At 61.8% G+C, this 24,475-nt stretch overlaps 2 protein-coding genes across 2 annotated transcripts in view; one reads left to right on the plus strand and one right to left on the minus strand.

Moving 5' to 3' along the window:
- GTF2H4 (general transcription factor IIH subunit 4) overlaps nucleotides 1-123 on the minus strand; it is a gene marked incomplete at its 5' end in the record, with an annotated part of 7,017 nt that extends 6,894 nt beyond the window's left edge. Inside the window, one exon of the mRNA XM_084224501.1 lies at nucleotides 65-123. Within this exon, the coding sequence (XP_084080627.1) occupies nucleotides 65-123 (59 nt within the window). The remainder of the gene's footprint in view (nucleotides 1-64) is intronic.
- A 1,399-nt stretch (nucleotides 124-1,522) lies between these two features.
- Nucleotides 1,523-24,475, plus strand: part of VARS2 (valyl-tRNA synthetase 2, mitochondrial) — a 31,002-nt gene continuing 8,049 nt past the window's right edge. The window contains exons 1-23 of the mRNA XM_084224502.1: nucleotides 1,523-1,775; nucleotides 2,792-2,873; nucleotides 3,987-4,093; nucleotides 6,273-6,385; nucleotides 7,812-7,878; nucleotides 8,624-8,721; nucleotides 8,839-8,920; nucleotides 9,674-9,793; nucleotides 11,264-11,375; nucleotides 12,253-12,341; nucleotides 12,986-13,076; nucleotides 14,356-14,483; nucleotides 15,765-15,868; nucleotides 16,627-16,708; nucleotides 17,653-17,729; nucleotides 18,696-18,904; nucleotides 20,025-20,095; nucleotides 20,311-20,421; nucleotides 20,986-21,054; nucleotides 21,144-21,269; nucleotides 22,376-22,480; nucleotides 24,122-24,190; nucleotides 24,330-24,408. Coding sequence (XP_084080628.1) covers nucleotides 1,533-1,775; nucleotides 2,792-2,873; nucleotides 3,987-4,093; nucleotides 6,273-6,385; nucleotides 7,812-7,878; nucleotides 8,624-8,721; nucleotides 8,839-8,920; nucleotides 9,674-9,793; nucleotides 11,264-11,375; nucleotides 12,253-12,341; nucleotides 12,986-13,076; nucleotides 14,356-14,483; nucleotides 15,765-15,868; nucleotides 16,627-16,708; nucleotides 17,653-17,729; nucleotides 18,696-18,904; nucleotides 20,025-20,095; nucleotides 20,311-20,421; nucleotides 20,986-21,054; nucleotides 21,144-21,269; nucleotides 22,376-22,480; nucleotides 24,122-24,190; nucleotides 24,330-24,408 — 2,434 coding nt within the window. The 5' untranslated portion in view covers nucleotides 1,523-1,532. The remainder of the gene's footprint in view (nucleotides 1,776-2,791; nucleotides 2,874-3,986; nucleotides 4,094-6,272; nucleotides 6,386-7,811; nucleotides 7,879-8,623; nucleotides 8,722-8,838; nucleotides 8,921-9,673; nucleotides 9,794-11,263; nucleotides 11,376-12,252; nucleotides 12,342-12,985; nucleotides 13,077-14,355; nucleotides 14,484-15,764; nucleotides 15,869-16,626; nucleotides 16,709-17,652; nucleotides 17,730-18,695; nucleotides 18,905-20,024; nucleotides 20,096-20,310; nucleotides 20,422-20,985; nucleotides 21,055-21,143; nucleotides 21,270-22,375; nucleotides 22,481-24,121; nucleotides 24,191-24,329; nucleotides 24,409-24,475) is intronic.

Raw genomic sequence — 24,475 nt, forward strand, 5'->3', positions numbered from 1 at the left:
CCTGAGTTACACCTGAGTTACACCTGGGCATACCTGAAATACACCTGAGTTACACCTGAGTTACACCTGGGACAGGAACTGCTGCAGGTTCTTGCACTGGAGCTGCGCCCGCGGCAGCGCCATCGCACCTGGGCACACCTGGGCACACCTGGGAACACCTGGGCACCTGAAATACACCTGAGTTACACCTGAGTTACACCTGGGCATCTGAAATACACCTGAGTTACACCTGGGCATCTGAAATACACCTGAGTTACACCTGAGTTACACCTGGGCACACCTGAGTTACACCTGGGGCACCTGAAATACACCTGAGTTACACCTGAGGAACACCTGGGCACACCTGGGCACGCCTGAAATACACCTGAGTTACACCTGGGCACACCTGGGGAACACCTGGATTACAGCTGGGCACATCTGGGGCACCTGGGCACACCTGTGGAACACCTGGGGCACCTGGGGAACACCTGGATTACACCTGGGCACACCTGGGCACATCTGAGGCACCTGGGGAACACCCGGATTACACCTGGGCACACCTAAGGGCACACCTGGGGCACACCTGGGGGCACACCTGGGCACAGCTCCCCTAATTAGCCCCCAAATCCCCACTCCAGCTTTGCCCTCAGCCCCTCAATTAACCGCAATTAACCGCAATTAACCCAAACCCCCAATTAACCCCAATTAACCCCAATTAACCACAATTAACTGCAATTAACCCAAACCCCCAATTAACCCAAACCCCCAATTAACCCCAATTACCCCAAACTCCCAATTAACCCCAATTACCCCAAACTCCCAATTAACCCCAATTACCCAAACCCCCCAATTAACCCCAATTACCCCAAACCCCCCAATTAACCCCAATTACCCCAAACCCCCCAATTAACCCCAATTACCCCAAACTCCCCAATTACCCCAAACTAACCCCAACCCCCCAATTAACCCCAATTAACCGTAATTACCCCAATTACCCCAAACCCCCCAATTAACCCAATTAACCCCAACCCCCCAATTAACCCCAAACCCCCAATTAACCCCAAACCCCTCAATCAACCCCAATCACCCCAAACCCCCCAATTAACCCCAATTACCCCAAATTACCCCAATCACCCCAAACCCCTCAATTAACCCCAATTAACCCAAACTCCCCAATTAACCCCAATTAACCCCAAACCCCTCAATTAACCCCAATCACCCCAAACCCCCCAATTAACCCCAATTAACCCCAACCTCCCCCGCTCCCCCCCACCTCCCCTTTCCCCTCATCCCCGATTTCCCCCCCGAATTCCCCAAATTCCCCCAAATTTCCCAAATTCCCCCGAATTTCCCCCAAAATCGCCCCCGAGCGCTCACCGCGCGCCGCGGCCCAGGCCACGCCCCCTTCCCGCCGGGGCCACGCCCCCAAACTCAACTCCCGCCCTTTCCCCGGTCACGTGGCGCCGTTCCCGCCCTTTCCCCGGTCGCGTGACGCCGTTCCCGCCCTTTTCCCCGGTCACGTGTCCCGCCGCCGCCGCCCCGCCCATGCCAAGATGGCGGCGCCCTCCCTCAGCCGCGCTGCCCTCGGCGCCCCCCGCGTTTTGGGGGCTCCCGGGGGGCCCCGGGCCCGGCCCCGGGCCTGGAGCAGCGCGACCCCCCCGGCGGGGACCCCCCCGGCCGCCGGGAGCACCGGGAGCCCCGCCTGGGACGGGCCCGAGCGAGCGCGGCTCCGCGGCCGCGAGCAGAGGGAGAAGCGGCTGCGGCTGAGGAGGGAGAGAGGAGCGGCGGAGGGGCAGGTGGGGAACTGGGAGGGACTGGGAGGGACTGGGGGGGGAACTGGGGGGACTGGGAGAGGGGCAGGTGGGGAACTGGGGGGACTGGGAGGGACTGGGAGAGACTGGGAGGGACTGGGAGAGGGGCAGGTGGGGAACTGGGGGGACTGGGGGGACTGGGAGGGACTGGGAGGGGAACTGGGGGGACTGGGAGGGGAACTGGGGGGACTGGGAGGGACTGGGAGAGGGGCAGGAGGGGAACTGGGGGGGACTGGGAGAGGGGCAGGTGGGGAACTGGGGGGACTGGGAGGGACTGGGAGAGACTGGGAGGGACTGGGGGGGACTGGGAGGGGAACTGGGGGGACTGGGAGGGACTGGGAGGGGGCAGGTGGGGAACTGGGAGGGACTGGGAGAGACTGGGAATGGACTGGGAGAGGGGCAGGAGGGGAACTGGGGGACTGGGAGGGACTGGGAGGGGAACTGGGGGGACTGGGAGGGACTGGGAGAGGGGCGGGGGGGAACTGGGGGGACTGGGAGGGGAACTGGGGGGGACTGGGAGAGGGGCAGAAGGGGAACTGGGGGGACTGGGAGGGACTGGGAGAGACTGGGAGGGACTGGGAGAGGGGCAGGTGGGGAACTGGGGGGACTGGGAGGGACTGGGAGAGGGGCAGGAGGGGAACTGGGGGGACTGGGAGAGACTGGGGGGGACTGGGAGAGGGGCAGGTGGGGGACTGGGAGGGACTGGGAATGGACTGGGAGGGACTGGGAGGGGGCAGGAGGGGAACTGGGGGGACTGGGAATGGTCCGTACTGGTCCATACCAGTCCATACCAGTCTATACTGGTCCATACTGGTCGTTACTGATTTATACTAGTTGGTATCAGTCTGTAATGGTCTATACTGGTCCATACTGGCCCGTACTGGTCCATATTGGTCCATACTGGTCCGTACTGGTCTGTACTGGTCCGTACCGGTCCATACTGGCTTATACTGGTCCGTACCGGTCCATACTGGTTTATACTGGTCCGTACTGGTCCGCAGGAGCCGCAGGCCCTCCCCAAGGGCTGGAGCCCCAAGGCTGAGGTGGAATATCGGCACCCGCTGGGGCCGGACGGCAAAAAGGGTAACGGGGACAGGGGTGGCACTGTCACCAAGGGTGGCACTGTCACCAAGGGTGGCACTGTCACCAAAGGGTAACGGGGACAGGGTGGCACTGTCACCAAAGGGTAACGGGGACAGGGTGGCACTGTCCCCAAGGGGGGGTGGCACTGTCACCAGGGGTGGCACTGTCACCAAGGGGGGGTGGCACTGTCCCCAAGGGGGTGGCACTGTCACCAAAGGGGTGGCACTGTCACCAGGGGTGGCACTGTCACCAGGGGTGGCACTGTCACCAAGGAGGGGGTGGCACTGTCCCCAAGGGGGGTGGCACTGTCCCCAAAGGGTAACGGGGACAGGGGGGTGGCACTGTCACCAAGGGGGTGGCACTGTCACCAAGGGTGGGCACTGTCCCCAAAGGGTAACGGGGACAGGGGGGTGGCACTGTCACCAAGGGTGGCACTGTCACCAAAGGGTAACGGGGACAGGGGGGTGGCACTGTCCCCAAAGGGGTGGCACTGTCACCAGGGGTGGCACTGTCACCAGGGGGGTGGCACTGTCCCCAGGGGGGGGTGGCACTGTCCCCAAGGGGGTGGCACTGTCCCCAAGGGGGGGGTGGCACTGTCCCCAAAGGGGTGGCACTGTCCCCAAAGGGGTGGCACTGTCCCCAAGGGTGGCACTGTCCCCAAGGGGTGGCACTGTCCCCAAGGGGGGGGTGGCACTGTCCCCAAAGGGGTGGCACTGTCCCCAAGGGGTGGCACTGTCCCCAAGGGGTAGCACTGTCCCCAAGGGGTTTGGGGTGTCCCCCAGGGGGTGGCACTGTCCCCAAAGGGGTGGCACTGTCCCCAAGGGGGTGGCACTGTCCCCAAGGGTGGCACTGTCCCCAAGGGGGTGGGGTGTCCCCAAGGGGGGTGGCATTGTCACCTCCCCGTGGTGACATCTGGGGACAGCCCTGTCCTGGTACAGCCCCAGTTTGGGTGGATTTGGGGTGATTTTGGTGAATTTTGGGGGATTTGGGGGGGGGGTTGAGCAGATTTTGAGCAAATTTTGGGGTATTTTGGGTGGATTTTGGGGTATTTTGGGCGGGTTTGGGGTGCTGGTGGCACTGCCACCCCCCCTGAGGTGACATTTGGGGACACAGCCACGGGCGTGCCCCTCCCCCCCAGGTACAGCCCCCGCTACGTCGAGGCCGCCTGGTACCAGTGGTGGGAGAGGGGAGGGGTCTTCAGCCCCCCCCCACCTGAGCAGGTGAGGGCAGGGGACACACCTGGGGGGGGGAGGGGCAGGAATCACCTGGGGGGAGGGGCAGAAATCACCTGGGGGGGGGAAAAATCACCTTGGGGGGGGTAAAAAATCACCCTGGGGGGGGGAAAAATCACCTGGGGGTGTCCCAAAAGTCACCTGGGAGGAGAAAAATCACCTGGGGGTGTCCCAAAAGTCACCTGGGGGGGGTAAAAAATACCTGAGGGGGGGTTAAAAGTCACCTGGGAGGAGGAAAAATCACCTGGGGGGGGTAAAAAGTCACCTGGGGGTGTCCCAAAAGTCACCTGGGGGGGTAAAAAATCACCTGGGGGTGTCCCAAAAGTCACCTGGGAGGGTAAGAAATCACCTGGGGGGGGGGGGGAAATCACCTGAGGGGGTAAAAAATCACCCTGGGGGGGGTAAAAAGTCACCTGGGGGTGTCCCAAAAGTCACCTGGGGGTGTCAAAAATTACCTGGGGGGGTAAAAAAATCACCTGGGGGAGGTAAAAAATTAATTTGGGGGGGGGAAGATCACCTGGGGGGGTAAAAAGTCACCTGGGGGGGGTAAAAAGTCACCTGGGGGGGGTAAAAAGTCACCTGGGGGGGTAAAAAATCAACTGGGGGTGTCCCAAAAGTCACCTGGGGGGGTAAAAAATCACCTGGGGGGGGTAAAAAGTCACCTGGGGGGGTAAAAAATCAACCGGGGGTGTCCCAAAAGTCACCTGGGGGTGTCCCAAAAGTCACCTGGGAGGGGGAAAAATCACCTGGGGGGGTAAAAAATCACCTGGGGGGAGGGGCAGAAATCACCTGGGGGGGGCAGGAATCACGTGGGGGGGTAAAAAGTCACCTGGGGGCGTCCCAAAAGTCACCAGGGGGGGCAGAAATCACCTGGGTGGGGTAAAAAAATCACCTGGGGGAGGTAAAAAATTAATTTGGGGGGGGAAGATCACCTGGGGGGGGTAAAAAGTCACCTGGGGGGGGTAAAAAATCACCTGGGGGGGTAAAAAAATCACCTGGGGGGGTAAAAAATCAACTGGGGGTGTCCCAAAAGTCACCTGGGAGGAGAAAAATCACCTGGGGGTGTCCCAAAAGTCACCTGGGGGGGGAAAAAATACCTGAGGGGGGGTTAAAAGTCACCTGGGAGGGGGAAAAATCACCTGAGGGGGGTAAAAAATCAACTGGGGGTGTCCCAAAAGTCACCTGGGGGGGTAAAAAATCACCTGGGGGAGGTAAAAAGTCACCTGGGGGGGTAAAAAATCACCCTGGGGGGGTAAAAAATCACCTGGGGGTGTCCCAAAAGTCACCTGGGAGGGTAAGAAATCACCTGGGGCGGGGGGGGAAAATCACCTGGGGGTGTCCCAAAAGTCACCTGGGGGGGTAAAAAATCACCTGGGGGGAGGGGCAGAAATCACCTGGGGGGGGCAGGAATCACGTGGGGGGGTAAAAAGTCACCTGGGGGTGTCCCAAAAGTCACCTGGGGGTGTCAAAAATTACCTGGGGGGGTAAAAAAATCACCTGGGGGAGGTAAAAAATTAATTTGGGGGGGGAAGATCACCTGGGGGGGGTAAAAAGTCACCTGGGGGGGTAAAAAATCACCTGAGGGTGTCCCAAAAAGTCACCTGGGGGTGTCCCAAAAATCACCTGGGGGGGTAAAAGATCACCTGGGGGGGGTAAAAAATCACCTGGGGGGTGTCCCAAAAGTCACCTGGGGGGGGAAAAAATCACCTGGGGGGGTAAAAAACACCTGAGGGGTCCCCAAAACATCTGGGGGGGGGCCCAAAAATCACCTGGGCGGGTCAAATAAACACCTGGGGAGACCCCAAAACACCTGGGGGGCCCCAAAATGCACCTGGGGGGGTTCTAAACACACCTGGGGTGTTCTAAACACACCTGGGGGCCCCGAAAATATCTGGGGGGGGGGGTTCAAACCCACCTGGGGGGGTCAGACCCACCTGGGGAGCCCCAAAATCACCTGGTGGGGGTCAGACCCACCTGGGGGTGTCACCCTCACCTGGGGGGGTCAGCCCCACCTGGGGGGCGTCAGCCCCACCTGGGGGTGTCACCCTCACCTGAGGGGGTGTCACCCTCACCTGAGGGGGTTCAGCCCCACCTGGGGGGGTTCAGCCTCACCTGAGGGGGTGTCACCCTCACCTGAGGGGGTGTCACCCCCCCTCCCCCACCCCAGGCCCTGGGGGGGGCCCCGGTGCTGAGCCTGGTGCTGCCCCCCCCCAACGTCACCGGGTCCCTGCACCTGGGCCACGCCCTGACCGTGACCCTGCAGGACGCGCTGGTGCGATGGTGAGGGGGGGTGGGATTTGGGGGGGTTTGGGGGGGTTTGGGTGGGATTTGGGGGGGTTTGGGGGGTTTGAGTGGGATTTGGGGGGGGTTGAGTGGGATTTGGGGGGCTTTAAGTGCGATTTGGGGGGTTGGAGAGGGGTTTGGGGGGATTTGGGGGGTTTAGGGGGGATTTGGGGTTTAGGGGGATTTTAGTGGGGTTTGGGGGAGATTTTGGGGGGGCTTTGGGGGGTTTGAGTGGAGTTTGAGAGGGGTTTGGGGGAGATTTTGGGGGATTTTGGGGGGGTTTGGGGGGTTTGAGTGGGATTTGGGTGGGATTTGGGGGATTTGGGGAGGATTTTGGGGGGTTTAGGGGGCATTTGGGGGGGTTTGAGTGGGGATTGAGAGGGGTTTGGGGGGTTTGAGTGGAATTTGGGGGGAGTTTGGGGGAGTTTGAGAGGGATTTGGGGGGATTTTGGGGGGTTTAGGGGGGATTTTGAGGGGGTTTGGGGGGGTTTGAGTGGGAGTTGGGGGGGTTTAGGGGGTTTTGGGGGGTTGGAGAGGGGTTTGGGGGGGTTTGAGAGGGGTTTGGGGGGGATTTGGGGGGATTTGGGGAGTTTGAGAGGGGTTTGGGGGGAATTTGGGGGGCTTTGAGTGCGATTTGGGGGGTTTGAGTGGGGTTTGGGGGGGTTTGGGGGGTCTGAGAGGGATTTGGGAGGATTTTGGGGGGGTTTAGGGGGGATTTTGGGGGGGTTTGAGAGGGGTTTGGGGGGATTTGAGAGGGATTTGGGGGGGATTTGGGGGGTTTGAGTGGGATTTTGGGGGGGGTTGAGTGGGATTTGGGGGGGATTTGGGGAGGTTTTGGGGGGATTTTGGGGGGTTTGGGGGGGTCTGAGTGGGATTTTGGGAAGTTTGGGGAGTTTGAGAGGGATTTGGGGGATTTGGGGCGGTTTAGGGGGGATTTTGGGGGGATTGAGTGGGATTTGGGGGGTTTGAGAGGGGTTTGGGGGGCTTTGAGTGCAATTTGGGGGGTTTGAGAGGGATTTGGTGAGGGTTTGGGGGGATTTTGGGGGGGTTTGAGTGGGATTTGAGAAGGGTTTGGGGGGTTTGAGAGGGGTTTGGGGGGATTTGCGAGGGATTTGGGGCATTTGGGAGGGTTTGAGAGGGATTTGGGGGGATTTTGAGGGGTGTTTTGATGATTTTGGGGGTTGTTTTAGGGGTTTTGGGGGTTATTCCGGGGCTATTTGGGGATTTTGGGGGGTATTTTGATGATTTTTGGGGTTGTTTTGGGGATTTTGGGTTTATTCCGTGGTTATTTGGGGTTATTTGAGGATTTTTGGGGTTATTTTGGGGGTTTTTGGGTTTGTTCCAGGGTTATTCTGGGGTTATTTTGGGGATTTTTGGGGTTATTTTGGGGATTTTTGGGTCACTTTGGGGTTTCTGGGCACAGGCGGAGGATGCAGGGCTGGGACGTCCTCTGGGTGCCAGGCACCGACCACGCTGGCATTGCCACCCAGGTGTGTCCCCAAATGTCCCCACATGTCCCCAAATGTCCCCACACCCCCTTGCCAACACCTCCATGCTGGCATTGCCACCCAGGTGTGTCCCCAAATGTCCCCAAATGTCCCCAAATCCCCTTGCCAACACCTCCACGCTGGCATTGCCACCCAGGTGTGTCCCAAATGTCCCCAAATGTCCCCAAATCCTCCTGAAATGTCCCCAAATCTTCTTGCCCTGTCCCCAGGGATGTCCCCAATGTCCCCAGGCCATTGTGGAGCGCTGGCTGTGGCAGCACTGGGGGCTGTCCCCAGTGTGTCCCTGATGTCCCCAACATGTCCCCAATGTCCCCAATGTCCCCAGGCCATCGTGGAGCGCTGGCTGTGGCAGCACCGGGGGCTGTCCCTGATGTCCCCAGTGTGTCCCTGATGTCCCCAATGTGTCCCCAATGTCCCCAATGTGTCCCCAGGCCATCGTGGAGCGCTGGCTGTGGCAGCTGTCCCTGATGTCCCCAGTGTGTCCCTGATGTCCCCAATGTGTCCCCAATGTCCCCAATGTGTCCCCAGGCCATCGTGGAGCGCTGGCTGTGGCAGCACTGGGGGCTGTCCCTGATGTGTCCCCAATGTCCCCACTGTGTCCCCAATGTCCCCAAACTGTCCCCAATGTCCCCAGGCCATCGTGGAGCGCTGGCTGTGGCAGCACCGGGGGCTGTCCCCAATGTGTTCCTGATGTCCCCAATGTCCCCAATGTCCCCAATGTCCCCAGGCCATCGTGGAGCGCTGGCTGTGGCAGCAGCGCCGGCAGCGCCGGCAGGACCTGGGCCGGGCCGAGTTCCTGCGCGAGGTTTGGCGCTGGAAGGAGCGGTGAGGGGACCCTGGGGACACTGGGGACATTGGGGACACCCCTGGGGACACTGGGGACACCCCTGGGGACACTGTGGGCGGGGTGGCCCCACGGTGTCACCGCCCTGTCCCCTCCAGGCACGGGGACGAGATCCTGCAGCAGCTGCGGGCGCTCGGGGCCTCGCTGGACTGGAGCCGCTGCACCTTCACCATGGACCCCGTGAGTGTCCCCAAGGTGTCACCAAGGGTCACCAAGGTGTCCCCAAGGGTCACTGAGCTGTCCCCAAGCGTTCCTTCCTATCCCCAGAGTGTCCCTAAGCACCCCCAACTCTCCTGAACTCCCCCGTACTGACCCCAAACGTCCCTGAACTGTCCCCAAGTGTCCCCAAAGTGTCCCCAAGGGTCACTGAGCTGTCCCCAAGGGTCACTGGGCTGTCCCCAAGGGTCACTGGGCTGTCCCCAAACTGTCCCCAGCTGTCCTGGCCATCCCCAGGTGTTCCAATCTGGCCCCAAAGTGTTTCCAGTTGTCCACAAACTGTCCCCAAACGTCACAGAGTTGTCCCTAAACTGTCCCCAAGGGTCCCCAAGGGTCCCCAAAGTGTCCCCAAAGGTCACTGAGCTGTCCCCAAGTGTCCCCAGCTGTCCCCAAGTGTCCTGACTGTCTTTAAGTGTTCCGATCTGGTCTCAAAGTGTTCCCAGCTCTCCCCAGAGCATCCCAAGATTGTCCCCAAAGTGTCCCCAGCTGTCCCCAAGGTGTCCCCAAAGATCACTGAGCTGTCCCCAAAGTGTCCCCAGCTGTCCCCAAGCATCCCCAGCTGTCCCCAAGTGTGCCCAGCTCTCCCCAGAGCATCCCGAGATTGTCCCCAAAGTGTCCCCAGATGTCCCCAAGGTGTCCCCAAAGCATCCCCAAAGGTCACTGAGCTGTCCCCAAGCGTCCCCATGGTGTCCCCAAGTGTCCCCCGTGTGTCCCCAGGGTTTCTCCCGCGCTGTCACCGAGGCCTTCGTGCGTCTCTTCGAGGCGGGGCTGATCCGGCGGGACCAGCGGGTGGTGACCTGGAGCTGCGCCCTCAGATCGGCGCTGGCGGACGTTGAGGTGTCCCCAATGTCCCCAATGTCCCCAATGTCCCCAATGTCCCCAGTGTGACCTGGAGCTGCGCCCTCAGATCGGCCCTGGCGGACGTTGAGGTGTCCCCAATGTCCCCAAATGTCCCCAGTGTCACCTGTGTGACCTGGAGCTGCGCCCTCAGATCGGCACTGGCGGACGTTGAGGTGTCCCCAATGTCCCCAAATGTCCCCAGTGTCACCTGTGTGACCTGGAGCTGCGCCCTGCGATCGGCGCTGGCGGACGTTGAGGTGTCCCCAATGTCCCCAAATGTCCCCAAATGTCCCCAATGTCCCCAATGTCCCCAAATGTCCCCAATGTCCCCAATGTCCCCAATGTCCCCAGTGTGACCTGGAGCTGCGCCCTGCGATCGGCACTGGCGGACGTTGAGGTGTCCCCAATGTCCCCAAATGTCCCCAGTGTCACCTGTGTGACCTGGAGCTGCGCCCTCAGATCGGCGCTGGCCGACGTCGAGGTGTCCCCAATGTCCCCAAATGTCCCTAAATGTCCCCAAATGTCCCCAATGTCCCCAGTGTGACCTGGAGCTGCGCCCTGCGATCGGCACTGGCCGACGTCGAGGTGTCCCCAATGTCCCCAAATGTCCCCAAATGTCCCCAATGTCCCCAGTGTGACCTGGAGCTGCGCCCTCAGATCGGCACTGGCGGACGTTGAGGTGTCCCCAATGTCCCCAAATGTCCCCAATGTCCCCAAATGTCCCCAGTGTGACCTGGAGCTGCGCCCTGCGATCGGCGCTGGCGGACGTTGAGGTGTCCCCAATGTCCCCAAATGTCCCCAAATGTCCCCAATGTCCCCAATGTCCCCAGTGTGACCTGGAGCTGCGCCCTGCGATCGGCACTGGCGGACGTTGAGGTGTCCCCAATGTCCCCAATGTCCCCAAATGTCCCCAATGTCCTCAAATGTCCCCAATGTCCCCAGTGTGACCGGGAGCTGCACCCTGAGATCGGCGCTGGCGGACGTTGAGGTGTCCCCAATGTCCCCAATGTCCCCAAATGTCCCCAGTGTCCCCAGTGTGACCTGGAGCTGCGCCCTCAGATCGGCCCTGGCGGACGTTGAGGTGTCCCCAATGTCCCCAAATGTCCCCAATGTCACCTGGAGCTGCGCCCTCAGATCAGCACTGGCTGACATCGAGGTGTCCCCAATGTCCCCAATGTCCCTAAATGTCCCCAATGTCCCCAATGTCCCCAATGTCCCCAGTGTGACCTGGAGCTGCACCCTGAGATCAGCCCTGGCCGATGTCGAGGTGTCCCCAAATGTCCCCAAATGTCACCTGTGTCACCTGTGTGTCCCCAATGTCCCCAATGTCCCCCAATGTCCCCAATGTCCCCAGTGTGACCTGGAGCTGCGCCCTCAGATCAGCGCTGGCCGACGTCGAGGTGTCCCCAATGTCCCCAATGTCCTCAATGTCCCCAATGTCCCCAACATCCCCACTGTCCCCCCCAGGTGGAGTCCCGTGTCCTGACCGGCCCCACGGCGCTGAGTGTCCCCAACTGTCCCCACCCCGTCACCTTCGGCGTCCTCGTCACCTTCGCCTACCCCGTGGAGGGGGACGACGGTGGGTGGCCCTGGGGACAGCCAGGGTGGCACTGGGGACATCCAGGGTGGCACTGGGGACACCGAGGATGGCACTGGGGACATCTGGGGTGGCACTGGGGACACCGAGGGTGGCACTGGGGACACTGAGGGTGGCACTAGGGACAGCTGGGGTGGCCCTGGGGACACAGAGGGTGGCACTGGGGACAGCCAGGGTGGCACTGGGGACAGCTGGGGTGGCACTGGGGACAGCTGGTGGCACTGGGGACATCCTGCGTGTCACCTGAGCGTCCCCAAGGTGTTCCCTGATGTCCCCTGGTGTCACCTGGTGGCCCGTGAGTGTCCTGTGGGTCTCGCCTGGGTGTCCCCAATGTGTCCCTTGGTGTCCCCAATGTCCCCTGAGTGTCCCCTGAGTGTCCCCACTGTCCCCTGAGTGTCCCCAATGTCCCCTGGTGTCCCCAGTGTGTCCCCAATGTGTCCCTGAGTGTCCCCAATGTCCCGCTGAGTGTCCCCAGTGTGTCCCTGAGTGTCCCCAATGTCCCCTGAGTGTCCCCTGGGTGTCCCCAATGTCCCCTGACTGTCCCCAATGTCCCCCTGAGTGTCCCCAATGTCCCCTGAGTGTCCCCAGTGTGTCCCTGAGTGTCCCCAATGTCCCCTGAGTGTCCCCAGTGTGTCCCTGAGTGTCCCCAATGTCCCCTTGAGTGTTCCCTGGTGTCTCCAATGTCCCCGAGTGTCCCCAGTGTGTCCCCTGGGTGTCCCCTGAGTGTCCCTGGGTGTCCCCAATGTGTCCCTGGGTGTCCCCTGAGTGTCCCCAATGTCCCCCTGAGTGTCCCTGGGTGTCCCCAGTGCGTCCCCAACACATCCCCAAGGTGTCCCCTGAGTGTCCCCGCTGTCCCCAGGGCTGGAGCTGCCCGTGGCCACCACGCGCCCTGAGACGCTCTTTGGGGACGTGGCCGTGGCCGTGCACCCGCAGGACCCGCGCTACCTGGTGAGGGGCGGGGCCACACCTGAGGGGCGGGGCTACACCTGAGGGGGCGGGGCTACACCCGGAGGGGCGGGGTTACACCTGGAGGGGCTTCACCTATTGGGGGGGGGGGGGGGGGTCTGCTGAGCCTGGGGGGCGTGGTCTCACTGGGAGGGGCAGTGCCTCACCTGGAGGGGTGGAGTCTCACCTGGAGGGGCGGGGCTTCGCCTAAGGGGTGTGGTCTCATCTGGAGGGAGGAGTCTCACCTAAGGGGTGGGGCCTTGGCGGCCCCAAAATTTATGGGGATTGTGGGCGTGGTTTTGAGGGTGTGGGAGGGGCGTGGCTTCCATGCAGGACAGCTATTGGCTGTTCAGATTTAGTCCCTCCCCTTCTAAGTGTATCCATATAAGGGCAAAAAGGCGGGGCTTGGTGTAAAGGAGGTGGAGCTTCACTGCTGGGGTGGGGCTTTGGTGCCTTAAATAGCCCTGAGGGCGTGGCCAATGACTGGGCGGGGCCATCTCACAGCTGGGCACGCAGTGATTGGTCTGGAATGGCTCCACCCACAAAGGGGCGGGGCTCACCCGGAGGCTCTTAAAGGGCCGGCGCGCGTCGGGCGCGGTCAGGGCGTGGCTCGGGGGGCGTGTCCCGGTCTGACCACGCCCCCTCAGCACCTGCAGGGCCGGCAGGTGAGGCACCCGTTCAGCGGGGCCCTGCTGCCCGTGGTGAGCGACCCCAGCGTGCAGCCCCAGCTGGGCACCGGTGAGGGGACTGGGGGGACTGGGAGGGAAACTGGGATGGACTGGGAGGGGATTGGGGGTGACTGGGAGGGACTGGGGGGGGTTGGGAGGGACTGGGAGGGGATTGGGGGGACTGGGGGGGAAACTGGGGGGACTGGGAGGGAAACTGGGGGGACTGGGAGGGAAACTGGGGGGACTGGGAGGGAAACTGGGGGGACTGGGAGGGGATTGGGGGGGACTGGGGCAACTGGGATGGGACTGGGAGGGAAACTGGGGGGGGACTGGGAGGGGATTGGGGGGACTGGGATGGACTGGGAGGGACTGGGAGGGTATTGGGGGGATTGGGAGGGGATTGGGGGGGACTGGGAGGGACTGGGGGAGCATTGGGAGGGACTTGAAGGGGATTGGGAAGAACTGGGAGGGACTGGGCGGCACTGGAGGGGGATTGGGAGGAGGCTGGGATGGACTTGGGGGGGGACTGGGGGGAACTGGGAGGGACTGGGATCGACTGGGAGGCACTGGGATCGACTGGGAGGGGATTGGGAGGGACTGGGATGGACTGGGAGGGGACTGGGGGGCACTGGGAGGGAACTGGGAGGGAACTGGGAGGGACTGGGGGGGATTGGGGTGATGCTGAGTGACAATAGGTGACAAACAGACGACAGGGAGTTGTAGTAGGTGACCCAGGTGTGACCTGGGTGTGTCCCAGGTGTGACCCGGGTGTGACCCAGGTGTGACATGGGTGTGACCCAAGTGTGACCTGGGTGTGCCCCAGGTGTGACCCAGGTGTGTCCCAGGTGTGACCCAGGTGTGACCCGGGTGTGTCCCAGGTGTGTCCCAGGTGTGACCCGGGTGTGTCCCAGGTGTGACCCGGGTGTGTCCCAGGTGTGACCCAAGTGTGTCCCAGGTGTGACCCAGGTGTGTCCCAGGTGTGACCCAGGTGTGACCCAGGTGTGTCCCAGGTGTGACCCAGGTGTGACCCAGGTGTGTCCCTGTCCCAGGTGCGGTCAAGGTGACCCCCGGGCACAGCCCCCAGGACCTGTGAGTGACAATAGGTGACAATAGGTGACACAGGTGTGTCCCAGGTGTGACCCGGGTGTGTCCCAGGTGTGACCCAGGTGTGACCCAGGTGTGTCCCCGTCCCAGGTGCGGTCAAGGTGACCCCCGGGCACAGCCCCCAGGACCTGTGGGTGACACTGGATGACAATAGGTGACAGCAGGTGACCTGGGTGTGACCCGGGTGTGACCCAGATGTGACCCAGGCGTGTCCCAGGTGTGACCCAGGTGTGTCCCCCTCCCAGGTGCGGTCAAGGTGACCCCCGGGCACAGTCCCCAGGACCTGGCGCTGGCCCGGGCCCACGCGCTGCCGCTGCTCTCGGTCATCGCCGACGACGGCACCTTGTGTCCCCCGGGCGGGGGGTGGCTGCAGGTGCACTGTCCCCAGAGTGTCCCCAAAGTGTCCCCAGAGTGTCCCCAAAGTGTCCCCAAAGTGTCCCCAGAGTGTTCCCAAAGTGTCCCCTCACTGTCCCTTGGCTGTCCCCACTGTCCCCTTACTGTCCCTTGGCTGTCCCCATTGTCCCCTCACTGTCCCTCACTGTCCCCAGGGTGTCCCCCCTGTCCCTCACTGTCCCCAATGTCCCCCCAATGTCCCCTCGCTGTCCCCGCTGTCCCCAGGGTGTCCCCGCTGTCCCTCACTGTCCCCAATGTCCCCTCACTGTCCCCAATGTCCCCAGGGTGTCCCCACTGTCCCCAATCCCCCTGCTGTCCCCTCACTGTCCCCACTATCCCCAGGGTGTCCCCAATGTCCCCACTGTCCCTCACTGTCCCCAATCCCCTCACTGTCCCCAATGTCCCCAATGTCCCCAATCCCCTCACTGTCCCCCCTGTCCCTCACTGTCCCCCCTGTCCCCTCACTGTCCCCACTATCCCCAGGGTGTCCCCAATGTCCCCACTGTCCCCAGTGTCCCAAATCCCCCCAATGTCCCCTCCCTGTCCCCACTGTCCCTCCCTGTCCCCGCTGTCCCCACTGTCCCCACTGTCCCTCCCTGTCCCCGCTGTCCCCACTGTCCCTCACTGTCCCCAATCCCCCCAATGTCCCCAGTCCCCCCACTGTCCCCAATCCCCCCAATGTCCCCACTGTCCCCAGGGTGTCCCCACTGTCCCTCACTGTCCCCAATGTCCCCTGGCTGTCCCCGCTGTCCCCAGGGTGTCCCCACTGTCCCTCACTGTCCCCACTGTCCCTCACTGTCCCCACTGTCCCTCACTGTCCCCAATGTCCCCTCCCTGTCCCCGCTGTCCCTAGGGTGTCCCCCCTGTCCCTCATTGTCCCCACTGTCCCTCACTGTCCCCACTGTCCCTCACTGTCCCCAATGTCCCCTGGCTGTCCCCACTGTCCCCAGGGTGTCCCCCCTGTCCCTCACTGTCCCCCCTGTCCCTCACTGTCCCCAATGTCCCCTGGCTGTCCCCACTGTCCCCAGGGTGTCCCCCCTGTCCCTCACTGTCCCCCCTGTCCCTCACTGTCCCCACTGTCCCCAGGGTGTCCCCACTGTCCCCAGGGTGTCCCCCCTGTCCCTCACTGTCCCCACTGTCCCTCCCTGTCCCCACTGTCCCCAGGGTGTCCCCCCTGTCCCTCACTGTCCCCACTGTCCCTCATTGTCCCCACTGTCCCTCCCTGTCCCCAATGTCCCCTCCCTGTCCCCGCTGTCCCCAGGGTGTCCCCCGGTTCGAGGCCCGTGCCCGGGTGGTGGCAGCGCTGGCCCAGCGGGGGCTGCTCCGGGGGGTGCAGGACCACGCCATGACCCTGCCCCTCTGCAGGTGAGTGTCACCTGCTGTCACCTGCTGTCACCTGCTGTCCCCAGTGTCCCCTCAGGTGTCCCCAATGTCCCCCCGTGCCATGACCCTGCCCCTCTGCAGGTGAGTGTCACCTGCTGGCACCTGGTGTCCCCAATGTCCCCAGTGTCACCCCCACGCCATGACCCTGCCTCTCTGCAGGTGAGTGTCACCTGCTGTCACCTGCTGTCCCCAATGTCCCCTCAGGTGTCCCCCCAGGCCATGACCCTGCCCCTCTGCAGGTGAGTGTCACCTGCTGTCACCTGCTGTCACCTGGTGTCCCCAGTGTCCCCTCAGGTGTCCCCCCAGGCCATGACCCTGCCCCTCTGCAGGTGAGTGTCACCTGGTGTCCCCAGTGTCACCTGGTGTCCCCAGTGTCACCCCCACGCCATGACCCTGCCCCTCTGCAGGTGAGTGTCATCTGGTTTCACCAATGTCACCTGGTGTCCCCTCAGGTGTCCCCCCGGGCCATGACCCTGCCCCTCTGCAGGTACATGTCACCTGGTGTCCCCAGCATCCCCCCAGGTGTCCCCAGCTGTCCCTCAGGTGTCCCCAGCATCCCCCCAAGTGTCCCCAGCATCCCCCCAGCTGTCCCTCAGGGTCCCCAGGTGCCCCCAGGTGTCCCCAGCATCCCCCCAGGTGTCCCCAGCATCCCCCCAGGTGTCCCCAGCTGTCCCTCAGGTGTCCCCAGGTGTCCCCAGCATCACTCCAGGTGTCCCCTCAGGTGTCCCCTGTCCCCGCAGCCGCTCCGGTGACGTTGTCGAGTTCCTGCTGAAGCGTCAGTGGTTCCTCAGCTGCGGGGACATGGCCCGGGAGGCGCTGCAGGTGAGACGGGGGCACCTGGGCACACCTGGGCACAGCTGGGAATACCTGGGCACAGCTGGGAACACCTGGGATAGACCTGGGATAGACCTGGGCACACCTGGGGCACCTGGGATACACCTGGGACACACCTGGGCACAGATGGGCACACCTGGGCACAGCTGGGGCACCTGGGATACACCTGGGGCACCTGGGCACACCTGGGGCACCTGGGCACAGCTGGGCACACCTGGGATACACCTGGGATAGACCTGGGCACACCTGGGGCACGTGGGCACACTTGGGCACAGCTGGGATACACCTGGGGGCACCTCGGCACACCTGGGGCACACCTGGGATACACCTGGGCACAGCTGGGATATACCTGGGATACACCTGGGCACACCTGGGATACACTTGGGGCACCTGGGCACAGCTGGGATATACCTGGGATACACCTGGGCACACCTGGGATACACTTGGGGCACCTGGGCACAGCTGGGATATACCTGGGATACACCTGGGCACACCTGGGGCACCAGGGACACACCTGGGATACACCTGGGACATACCTGGGCACACCTGGGGCACACCTGGGATACACCTGGGCACAGCTGGGACACACCTGGGATACACCTGGGGCACCTGGGACACACCTGGGCACAGCTGGGATACACCTGGGACACACCTGGGCACACCTGGGAACACCTGGGCACACACCTGGGGCACCTGGGACACACCTGGGCACACCTGGGCACTCCTGGGACACACCTGGGACACACCTGGGACACACCTGGGATACACCTGGGCACTCCTGGGACACACCTGGTACACACCTGGGCACACACCTGGGGCACCTGGACACACCGGGGTGCCCAGCAGGTGATATTTTGGGCGGTGCCCTGGTGTCCCACCCACCTTGGAGGTCTCACCTCGGGGGTCTCACCTGGGGGTCTCACCTGTGCCAGGCGGTGACGTCGGGGCGGCTCCGCCTGGTGCCCAAATTCCACGAGAAAAACTGGAAAACCTGGATGGAGAACGCGGGGTGAGGGGGCGGGGCCGGGGGGCGGGGCCAGGGAGGGAGGGGCTCAGGTGAGAGGGGGAGGGGCTCAGGTGAAGAGGAGGATCCCAGGTGAAAGGGGAGGGGCCTCAAATAAAGGGAGGGGCTCAGGTGAGGGGAGGGGAAGGGCTCAGGTGTTGGGGTGGGGTTTTAACCTTGGTGGGCGTGGTCTCAGGTGTTGTGGGTGTGTCCCAGGCACTGTGGGTGGAGTCTGAGCAGTGATGGGCGTGTCCCAGCTGTTGTGGGTGGGGTCTCACCTGTTCTGGGCATGTCCCACCTGTAGTGGGCGTGTCCCAGCTGCAGTGGCTGTCTCTCACCTGTAGTGGGCGTGGTCTCCCCATCGCGGGCGTGTCTCACCTGTACTGGGCGTGGTCTCCCCACCGCGGGCATGTCTCACCTGTAGTGGGCGTGGTCTCCCCACCGCGGGCGTGTCTCACCTGTAGTGGGCGTGGTCTCCCCCGCCACGGGCGTGTCTCACCTGTAATGGGCGTGGTCTCCCCACCGCGGGCGTGTCCCAGCTGCAGTGGGCGTGGTCTCCCCACCGCGGGCATGTCTCACCTGTAGTGGGCGTGGTCTCCCCCGCCGTGGTCGTGTCTCACCTGTAGTGGGCGTGGTCTCCCCCGCCGTGGTCGTGTCTCACCTGTAGTGGGCGTGGTCTCCCCGCCGTGGGCGTGTCTCACCTGTAGTGGGCGTGGTCTCCCCACTGCAGGTGTGTCTCACCTGTAGTGGGCGTGGTCTCCCCACCACGGGTGTGTCTCACCTGTAGTGGGCGTGGTCTCCCCCGCCGCGGGCGTGTCTCACCTGTAGTGGGCGTGGTCTCCCCCGCCGCGGGCATGTCTCACCTGTAGTGGGCGTGGTCTCCCCCGCCACGGGCGTGTCTCACCTGTAATGGGCGTGGTCTCCCCCACGATGGGCGTGTCCCCGCTCACTCCCGCTGCCCCTCCCCCGCAGGGACTGGTGCCTGTCCCGCCAGCTCTGGTGGGGTCACCGCGTACCTGCCTACCAGGTGAGCGGCGGCCCCGCCCCCGCCTGCGCCCAGGAGGGATCCCCAGGTGTGCCGGGGGAGGGGCCCTGGGCCGTGGGGCGGAGCCAGGAGGAGGCGCGGGCGGCGGCCGCGAGGGCCCTGGGCTGCCCCGCCCACCAGCTGCACCTGCGGCAAGGTGAGACCTTGGCGGGGATCCCAAAATTGGGGGGGATCCCCAAAAAATGATATGGGGGAAATTCTGATTTTTTGGGATTTTTGGGGGGGGTTTTGTGGGGGGTTTTGGGGTTTTTTGGGGTTTTGGGGGGGTTGAAATGTGAAATTGCCCCGCCCACCAGCTGCACGTGCAGCAAGGTGAGACCTGGGGGAGGATCCCAAAATTTGGGGGGATCCCCAAAAAATTGAGGGGAAATTCTGATTTATTGGGGTTTTTTGGGGTTTTTGGGGGGGTTGAAACGTGAAATTGCCCCGCCCACCAGCTGCACCTGCGGCAAGGTGAGACCTGGGGGGAGGGGCCGGAATTGGGGGGATCCCCAAAAAATCTGGGGGAAATTCTGATTTTTTGGGGATATTTGGGGGGTTTTTTGTGGGTTTGGGGGGGTTTTTGGGGGGGGTTTTTTGGGGAGGTTTAAAGGTGACACTCGGTGACACTCCTGTCCCCAGACCCCGACGTTTTGGGGTGCCTTGGTGACACCTGGTGACCCTTGGTGACACCTGGTGACACTCCTGTCCGCAGACCCTGACGTTTTGGGGTCCCCTGATGACATTTTTGACATTTATGACCCTTGGTGACATTTGGTGACACCTGGTGGCACTCCTGTCCCCAGACCCCGACGTTTCGGGGTCCCTTGTCCCATTTTGGGGTCCCCTGATGACATTTGGTGACCCCTGGTGACATTTGGTGACACCTGGTGGCACTCCTGTCCCCAGACCCTGACGTTTCGGGGTCCCTTGTCCCATTTTGGGGTGCCCTGGTGACATTTGGTGACATTTGTGACACCTGGTGACACTCCTGTCCCCAGACTCCAACATTTTGGGGTCCCCTGATGACATTTATGACCCTTGGTGACACCTGGTGACCCTTGGTGACACCTGGTGGCACTCCTGTCCCCAGACCCCGACGTTTCGGGGTCCCTTGTCCCATTTTGGGGTGCCCTGGTGACATTTGTGACCCTTGGTGACACCTGGTGATCCTTGGTGACACCTGGTGGCACTCCTGTCCCCAGACCCCGACGTGTTGGGGTCCCCTGGTGACATTTGGTGACATTTGTGACACCTGGTGGCACTCCTGTCCCCAGACCCCGACGTGTTGGACACCTGGTTCTCCTCCGCCCTCTTCCCCTTCGCCGCCCTGGGCTGGCCCGACCAGGTGAGACCCCCGTGTCCCCAACTGTCCCCAATGTCCCCAATGTCCCCAACTGTCCCCAATGTCCCCAATGTCCCCAGAGCCCCGATTTTGGCCGTTTTTACCCCAATTCTCTGCTGTCACCTCCTGTTCCTCCAGGTGACCCTGATGGCCGTGCTGGGCCACCAGTGTCACCTCAGTGTCCCCTCAGTGTCCCCAATGTCCCCCTGTGTCCCCAGAGCCCCGATTTTGGCCGTTTTTACCCCAATTCTCTGCTGGTGACGGGCAGTGACCTCCTGTTCTTCTGGGTGGCCCGGATGGCCATGCTGGGCCACCAGTGCCACCCCAGTGTCCCCAATGTCCCCAATGTCCCCAGAGCCCCGATTTTGGCCGTTTTTACCCCAATTCTCTGCTGGTGACGGGCAGTGACCTCCTGTTCCTCCAGGTGACCCTGATGGCCCTGCTGGGCCACCAGTGCCACCTCAGTGTCCCCTCAGTGTCCCTGTGTGCCACCTCAGTGTCCCCAATGTCCCCAATGTCCCCAGAGCCCCGATTTCGGCCGTTTTTACCCCAATTCTCTGCTGTCACCTCCTGTTCCTCCGGGTGACCCTGATGGCCATGCTGGGCCACCAGTGCCACCTCAGTGTCACCTCAGTGTCCCTGTGTGCCACCTCAGTGTCCCTGTGTGCCACCCCAGTGTCCCCAATGTCCCCAATGTCCCCAGAGCCCCGATTTCGGCCGTTTTTACCCCAATTCCCTGCTGGTGACGGGCAGTGACCTCCTGTTCTTCTGGGTGGCCCGGATGGCCCTGCTGGGCCACCAGTGCCACCTCAGTGTCACCTCAGTGTCCCTGTGTGCCACCTCAGTGTCCCCTCAGTGTCCCCAATGTCCCCAATGTCCCTATGTGTCCCCAGAGCCCCGATTTTGGCCGTTTTTACCCCAATTCTCTGCTGGTGACGGGCAGTGACCTCCTGTTCCTCCGGGTGACCCTGATGGCCGTGCTGGGCCACCAGTGTCACCTCAGTGTCCCTGTGTGCCACCTCAGTGTCCCCAATGTCCCCAATGTCCCCAGAGCCCCGATTTTGGCCGTTTTTACCCCAATTCGCTGCTGGTGACGGGCAGTGATCTCCTGTTCTTCTGGGTGGCCCGGATGGCCATGCTGGGCCAGCGGCTGACGGGACAGCTGCCCTTCGCACAGGTCACTGTCCCCAAGGGTCCCCAAGTGTCCCCAAGGGTCCCCAGATGTCCCCAGGGGTCCCTGAGTGTCCCCAAGGGTCCCCAGGGGTCCCAAAATCCCCCGTTCCCAGGGGTTTGGTCCGGTTTTGGGGTTTCTCGTTGGGTTCTGGGTGTCCCTAAGTGTCCCCAAGGGTCCCTAAGTGTCCCCAAGGGTTCCCAGGAGTCCCTGGATGTCCCCAAGGGTCCCCAGATGTCCCCAAGGGTCCCAAAATTCCCCAGTTCCCAGGGGTTTCGTTGGGTTTTGGGGTTTCTTGTTGGGTTTTTGATGTCCCCAAGGGCCCCACGGATGTCCCCAGATGTCCCCAAGGGTCCCCAGATGTCCCCAAGTGTCCCCAGATGTCCCCAAGGGTCCCCAAGGGTCCCAGAATCCCCCAGTTGCCGGGGGTTTGGTTGGGTTTTGGGGTTTCTCGTGGGGCTCTTGGTGTCCCCAACTGTCCCCAAGGGTCCCTCGATGTCCCTGGGTGTCCCCAGGGGTCCCTGAGTGTCCCTAAGGGTCCCCAAGGGTCCCCAGGGGTCCCAAAATCCCCCAGTTCCCAGGGGTTTGGTCGGGTTTGGGGGTTTCTCGTTGGGTTCTGGGTGTCCCCAAGGGCCCCACGGATGTCCCCAAGGGTCCCCGGGTGTCCCCAAGGGTCCCCAGATGTCCCCAACTGTCCCCAGGGGTCCCCAGGGGTCCCAAAATCCCCCCATTCCCAGGGGTTTGGTCGGGTTTTGGGGTTTCTCGTGGGGCTCTTGATGTCCCCAGGGGTCCCCATCCTCATTTTCGGGGTCCCCAGTCCCATTTTCGGGGTCCCCAATCCCGTTTTTGGGGTCCCTAGTCCCGTTTTTGGGGTCCCCAGTCCCATTTTCGGGGTCCCCAATCCCATTTTCGGTGTCCTCAATCCCATTTTCGGTGTCCTCAATCCCATTTTTGGGGTCCCCAATCCCATTTTCGGGATCCCTAATCCCATTTTCGGGATCCCTAATCCCATTTTCAGGGTCCCCAATCCCATTTTCGGGGTCCCCAGTCCCATTTTTGGGGTCCCCAATCCCGTTTTTGGGGTTCTCAATCCCGTTTTTGGGGTCCCCCAGGTGCTGCTGCACTCGCTGGTCCGGGACCCCCAGGGCCGCAAGATGAGCAAATCCCTGGGGAACGTCATCGACCCCCGCGACGTCATCGGGGGCGCCACGCTGCAGGTACCCCAAAAACCCCTGACCCCAAAACCCCCTGACCCCAAAACCCCTGAAAGCCCCTGACCCCAAAAACCTGACCCCAAAAACCCCTGAAAGCCCCTGACCCCAAAAACCCCCCGACCCCAAAACCCCTGGAACCCCCTGACCCCAAAAACCCCTGACCCCAAAAACCCCCTGGAATCCCCTGACCCCTAAAACCCCCAACCCCAAAACCCCTGGAACCCCCTGACCCCAAAACCCCGACCCCAAAACCCCTAAAACCCCCTGACCCAAATAAACCCCGACCCCAAAAACCCCTGAAAGCCCCTGACCCAAATAAACCCAACCCCAAATACCCCTGAAACCCCCTGACCCAAAAACCCCTGACCCCAAAAACCCCCTGGAATCCCCTGACCCCTAAAACCCCCTGACCCCAAAAACCCTGACCCCAAAACCCCTGAAACCCCCTGACCCAAATAAACCCAACCCCAAAACCCCAGAAACCCCCTGACCACAAAACCCCTGAAACCCCCTGACCCAAAAACCCCGACCCCAAAAACCCCTACCCCAAAAACCCCTGACTCCAAAAACCCCTGGAACCCCCTGACCCCAATAAACCTGAACCCCAAAAACCCCTCACCCCAAAAACCCCGACCCCAAAAACCCCTGAAACCCCCTGACCCCAAAAACCCTGACCTCAAAACCCCCTGATCCCAAAAACTCAACCTCAAAAACCCCCGAAACCCCTGACCCCAAAAAATTCTTGACCTCAAAAACCCCAAAAATCCCCAGACCCAAAAAACCCGGACCCCAAAACCCTAAAAAAACCCAAAATTTCCGGGTCTGGGGCAATTCTGAGGTGATTTTGGGGTGATTTTGGGGTGACCTGGGCGATGGTTTTGGGGTGATTTTGGGGTGATTTTGGGGTGTTTTTGGGGTGATTTCCTGGTGATTTTGGGGTGATTTTAGAGTGATATAGGGGATGATTTTTGGGTGATTTCGGGGTGATTTGGGGGATTATTTTGGGGTGATTTTGGGGTGATCTGACCGATGATTTTGGGGTGATTTTGGGGTTATTTAGGGGGTGATTTCCTGGTGATTTTGGGGATTATTTTGGGGTGACTTAGGGGATGATTTTGGGGTGATGTTGGGATGATTTGGGGGATTATTTTGGGGTGATTTCTTGGTGATTTTGGGGTGATCTGGGTGAAGATTTTGGGGTTATTTAGGGGATGATTTTGGGGTGAATTTGGGGTGAGTTGGGCAATGATTTTGAGGTGATTTCCGGGTGACTTTAAAGTGATTTGGGCAATGATTTTGGGGTAATTTTTGGGTGATTTGGGGGATTATTTTGGGGTGATCTGGGTGATGATTTTGGGGTGGTTTTGGGGTGATTTAGGGGAGGATTTTGGGATGATCTGGGAAATGATTTTGGGATGATTTTGGGGTTATTTAGGGGATGGTTTTGGGGTGATTTTGGGGTGTTTTTGGGGTGATTTCTTGGTGATTTTGGGATGATTTTGGGGTGATTTGGGTGATGATTTTGGGGTGTTTTTGGGGTGATTTTGGGGTGATCTGGGCAATGATTTTGGGGTGATTTTGGGGTGATTTTAGGATGATTTTGGGGTGGTTTTGGGGTGATTTTGGGGTTTTTCTCCCCCCCAGGAGCTGCAGGAGAAGCTCCAGAGCCGGACCCTGGACCCGCAGGAGCTGCGGGCGGCCCAGGAGGGGCAGGTGGGACCCCCAAAAACCGCCCAGAGCCCCCCCAAAAACTGACCCAGGACCCCCCAAAATCCCCCCAAAATACCCCTGAGCCCCCCCAAATCCCCCTGAGCCCCCCAAAACCCCCCCTGACCCCCCCAAATCCCCCCAGAGGCGGCAGTTCCCGCAGGGGATCCCCGAGTGCGGCGCCGACGCCCTGAGGCTGGCCCTGAGCACCCACAACGCCCACGGTGAGACCCCAGACCCAAATCCCTCTGGGACCCCTCCCCAAATCCCCCTGGGACCCCCCAAATTCCC

The sequence above is a fragment of the Fringilla coelebs genome (assembly GCF_963513975.1).
Source record: "Fringilla coelebs genome assembly, chromosome: 39".
In the NCBI taxonomy this organism is placed as follows: Eukaryota; Metazoa; Chordata; class Aves; order Passeriformes; family Fringillidae; genus Fringilla; species Fringilla coelebs.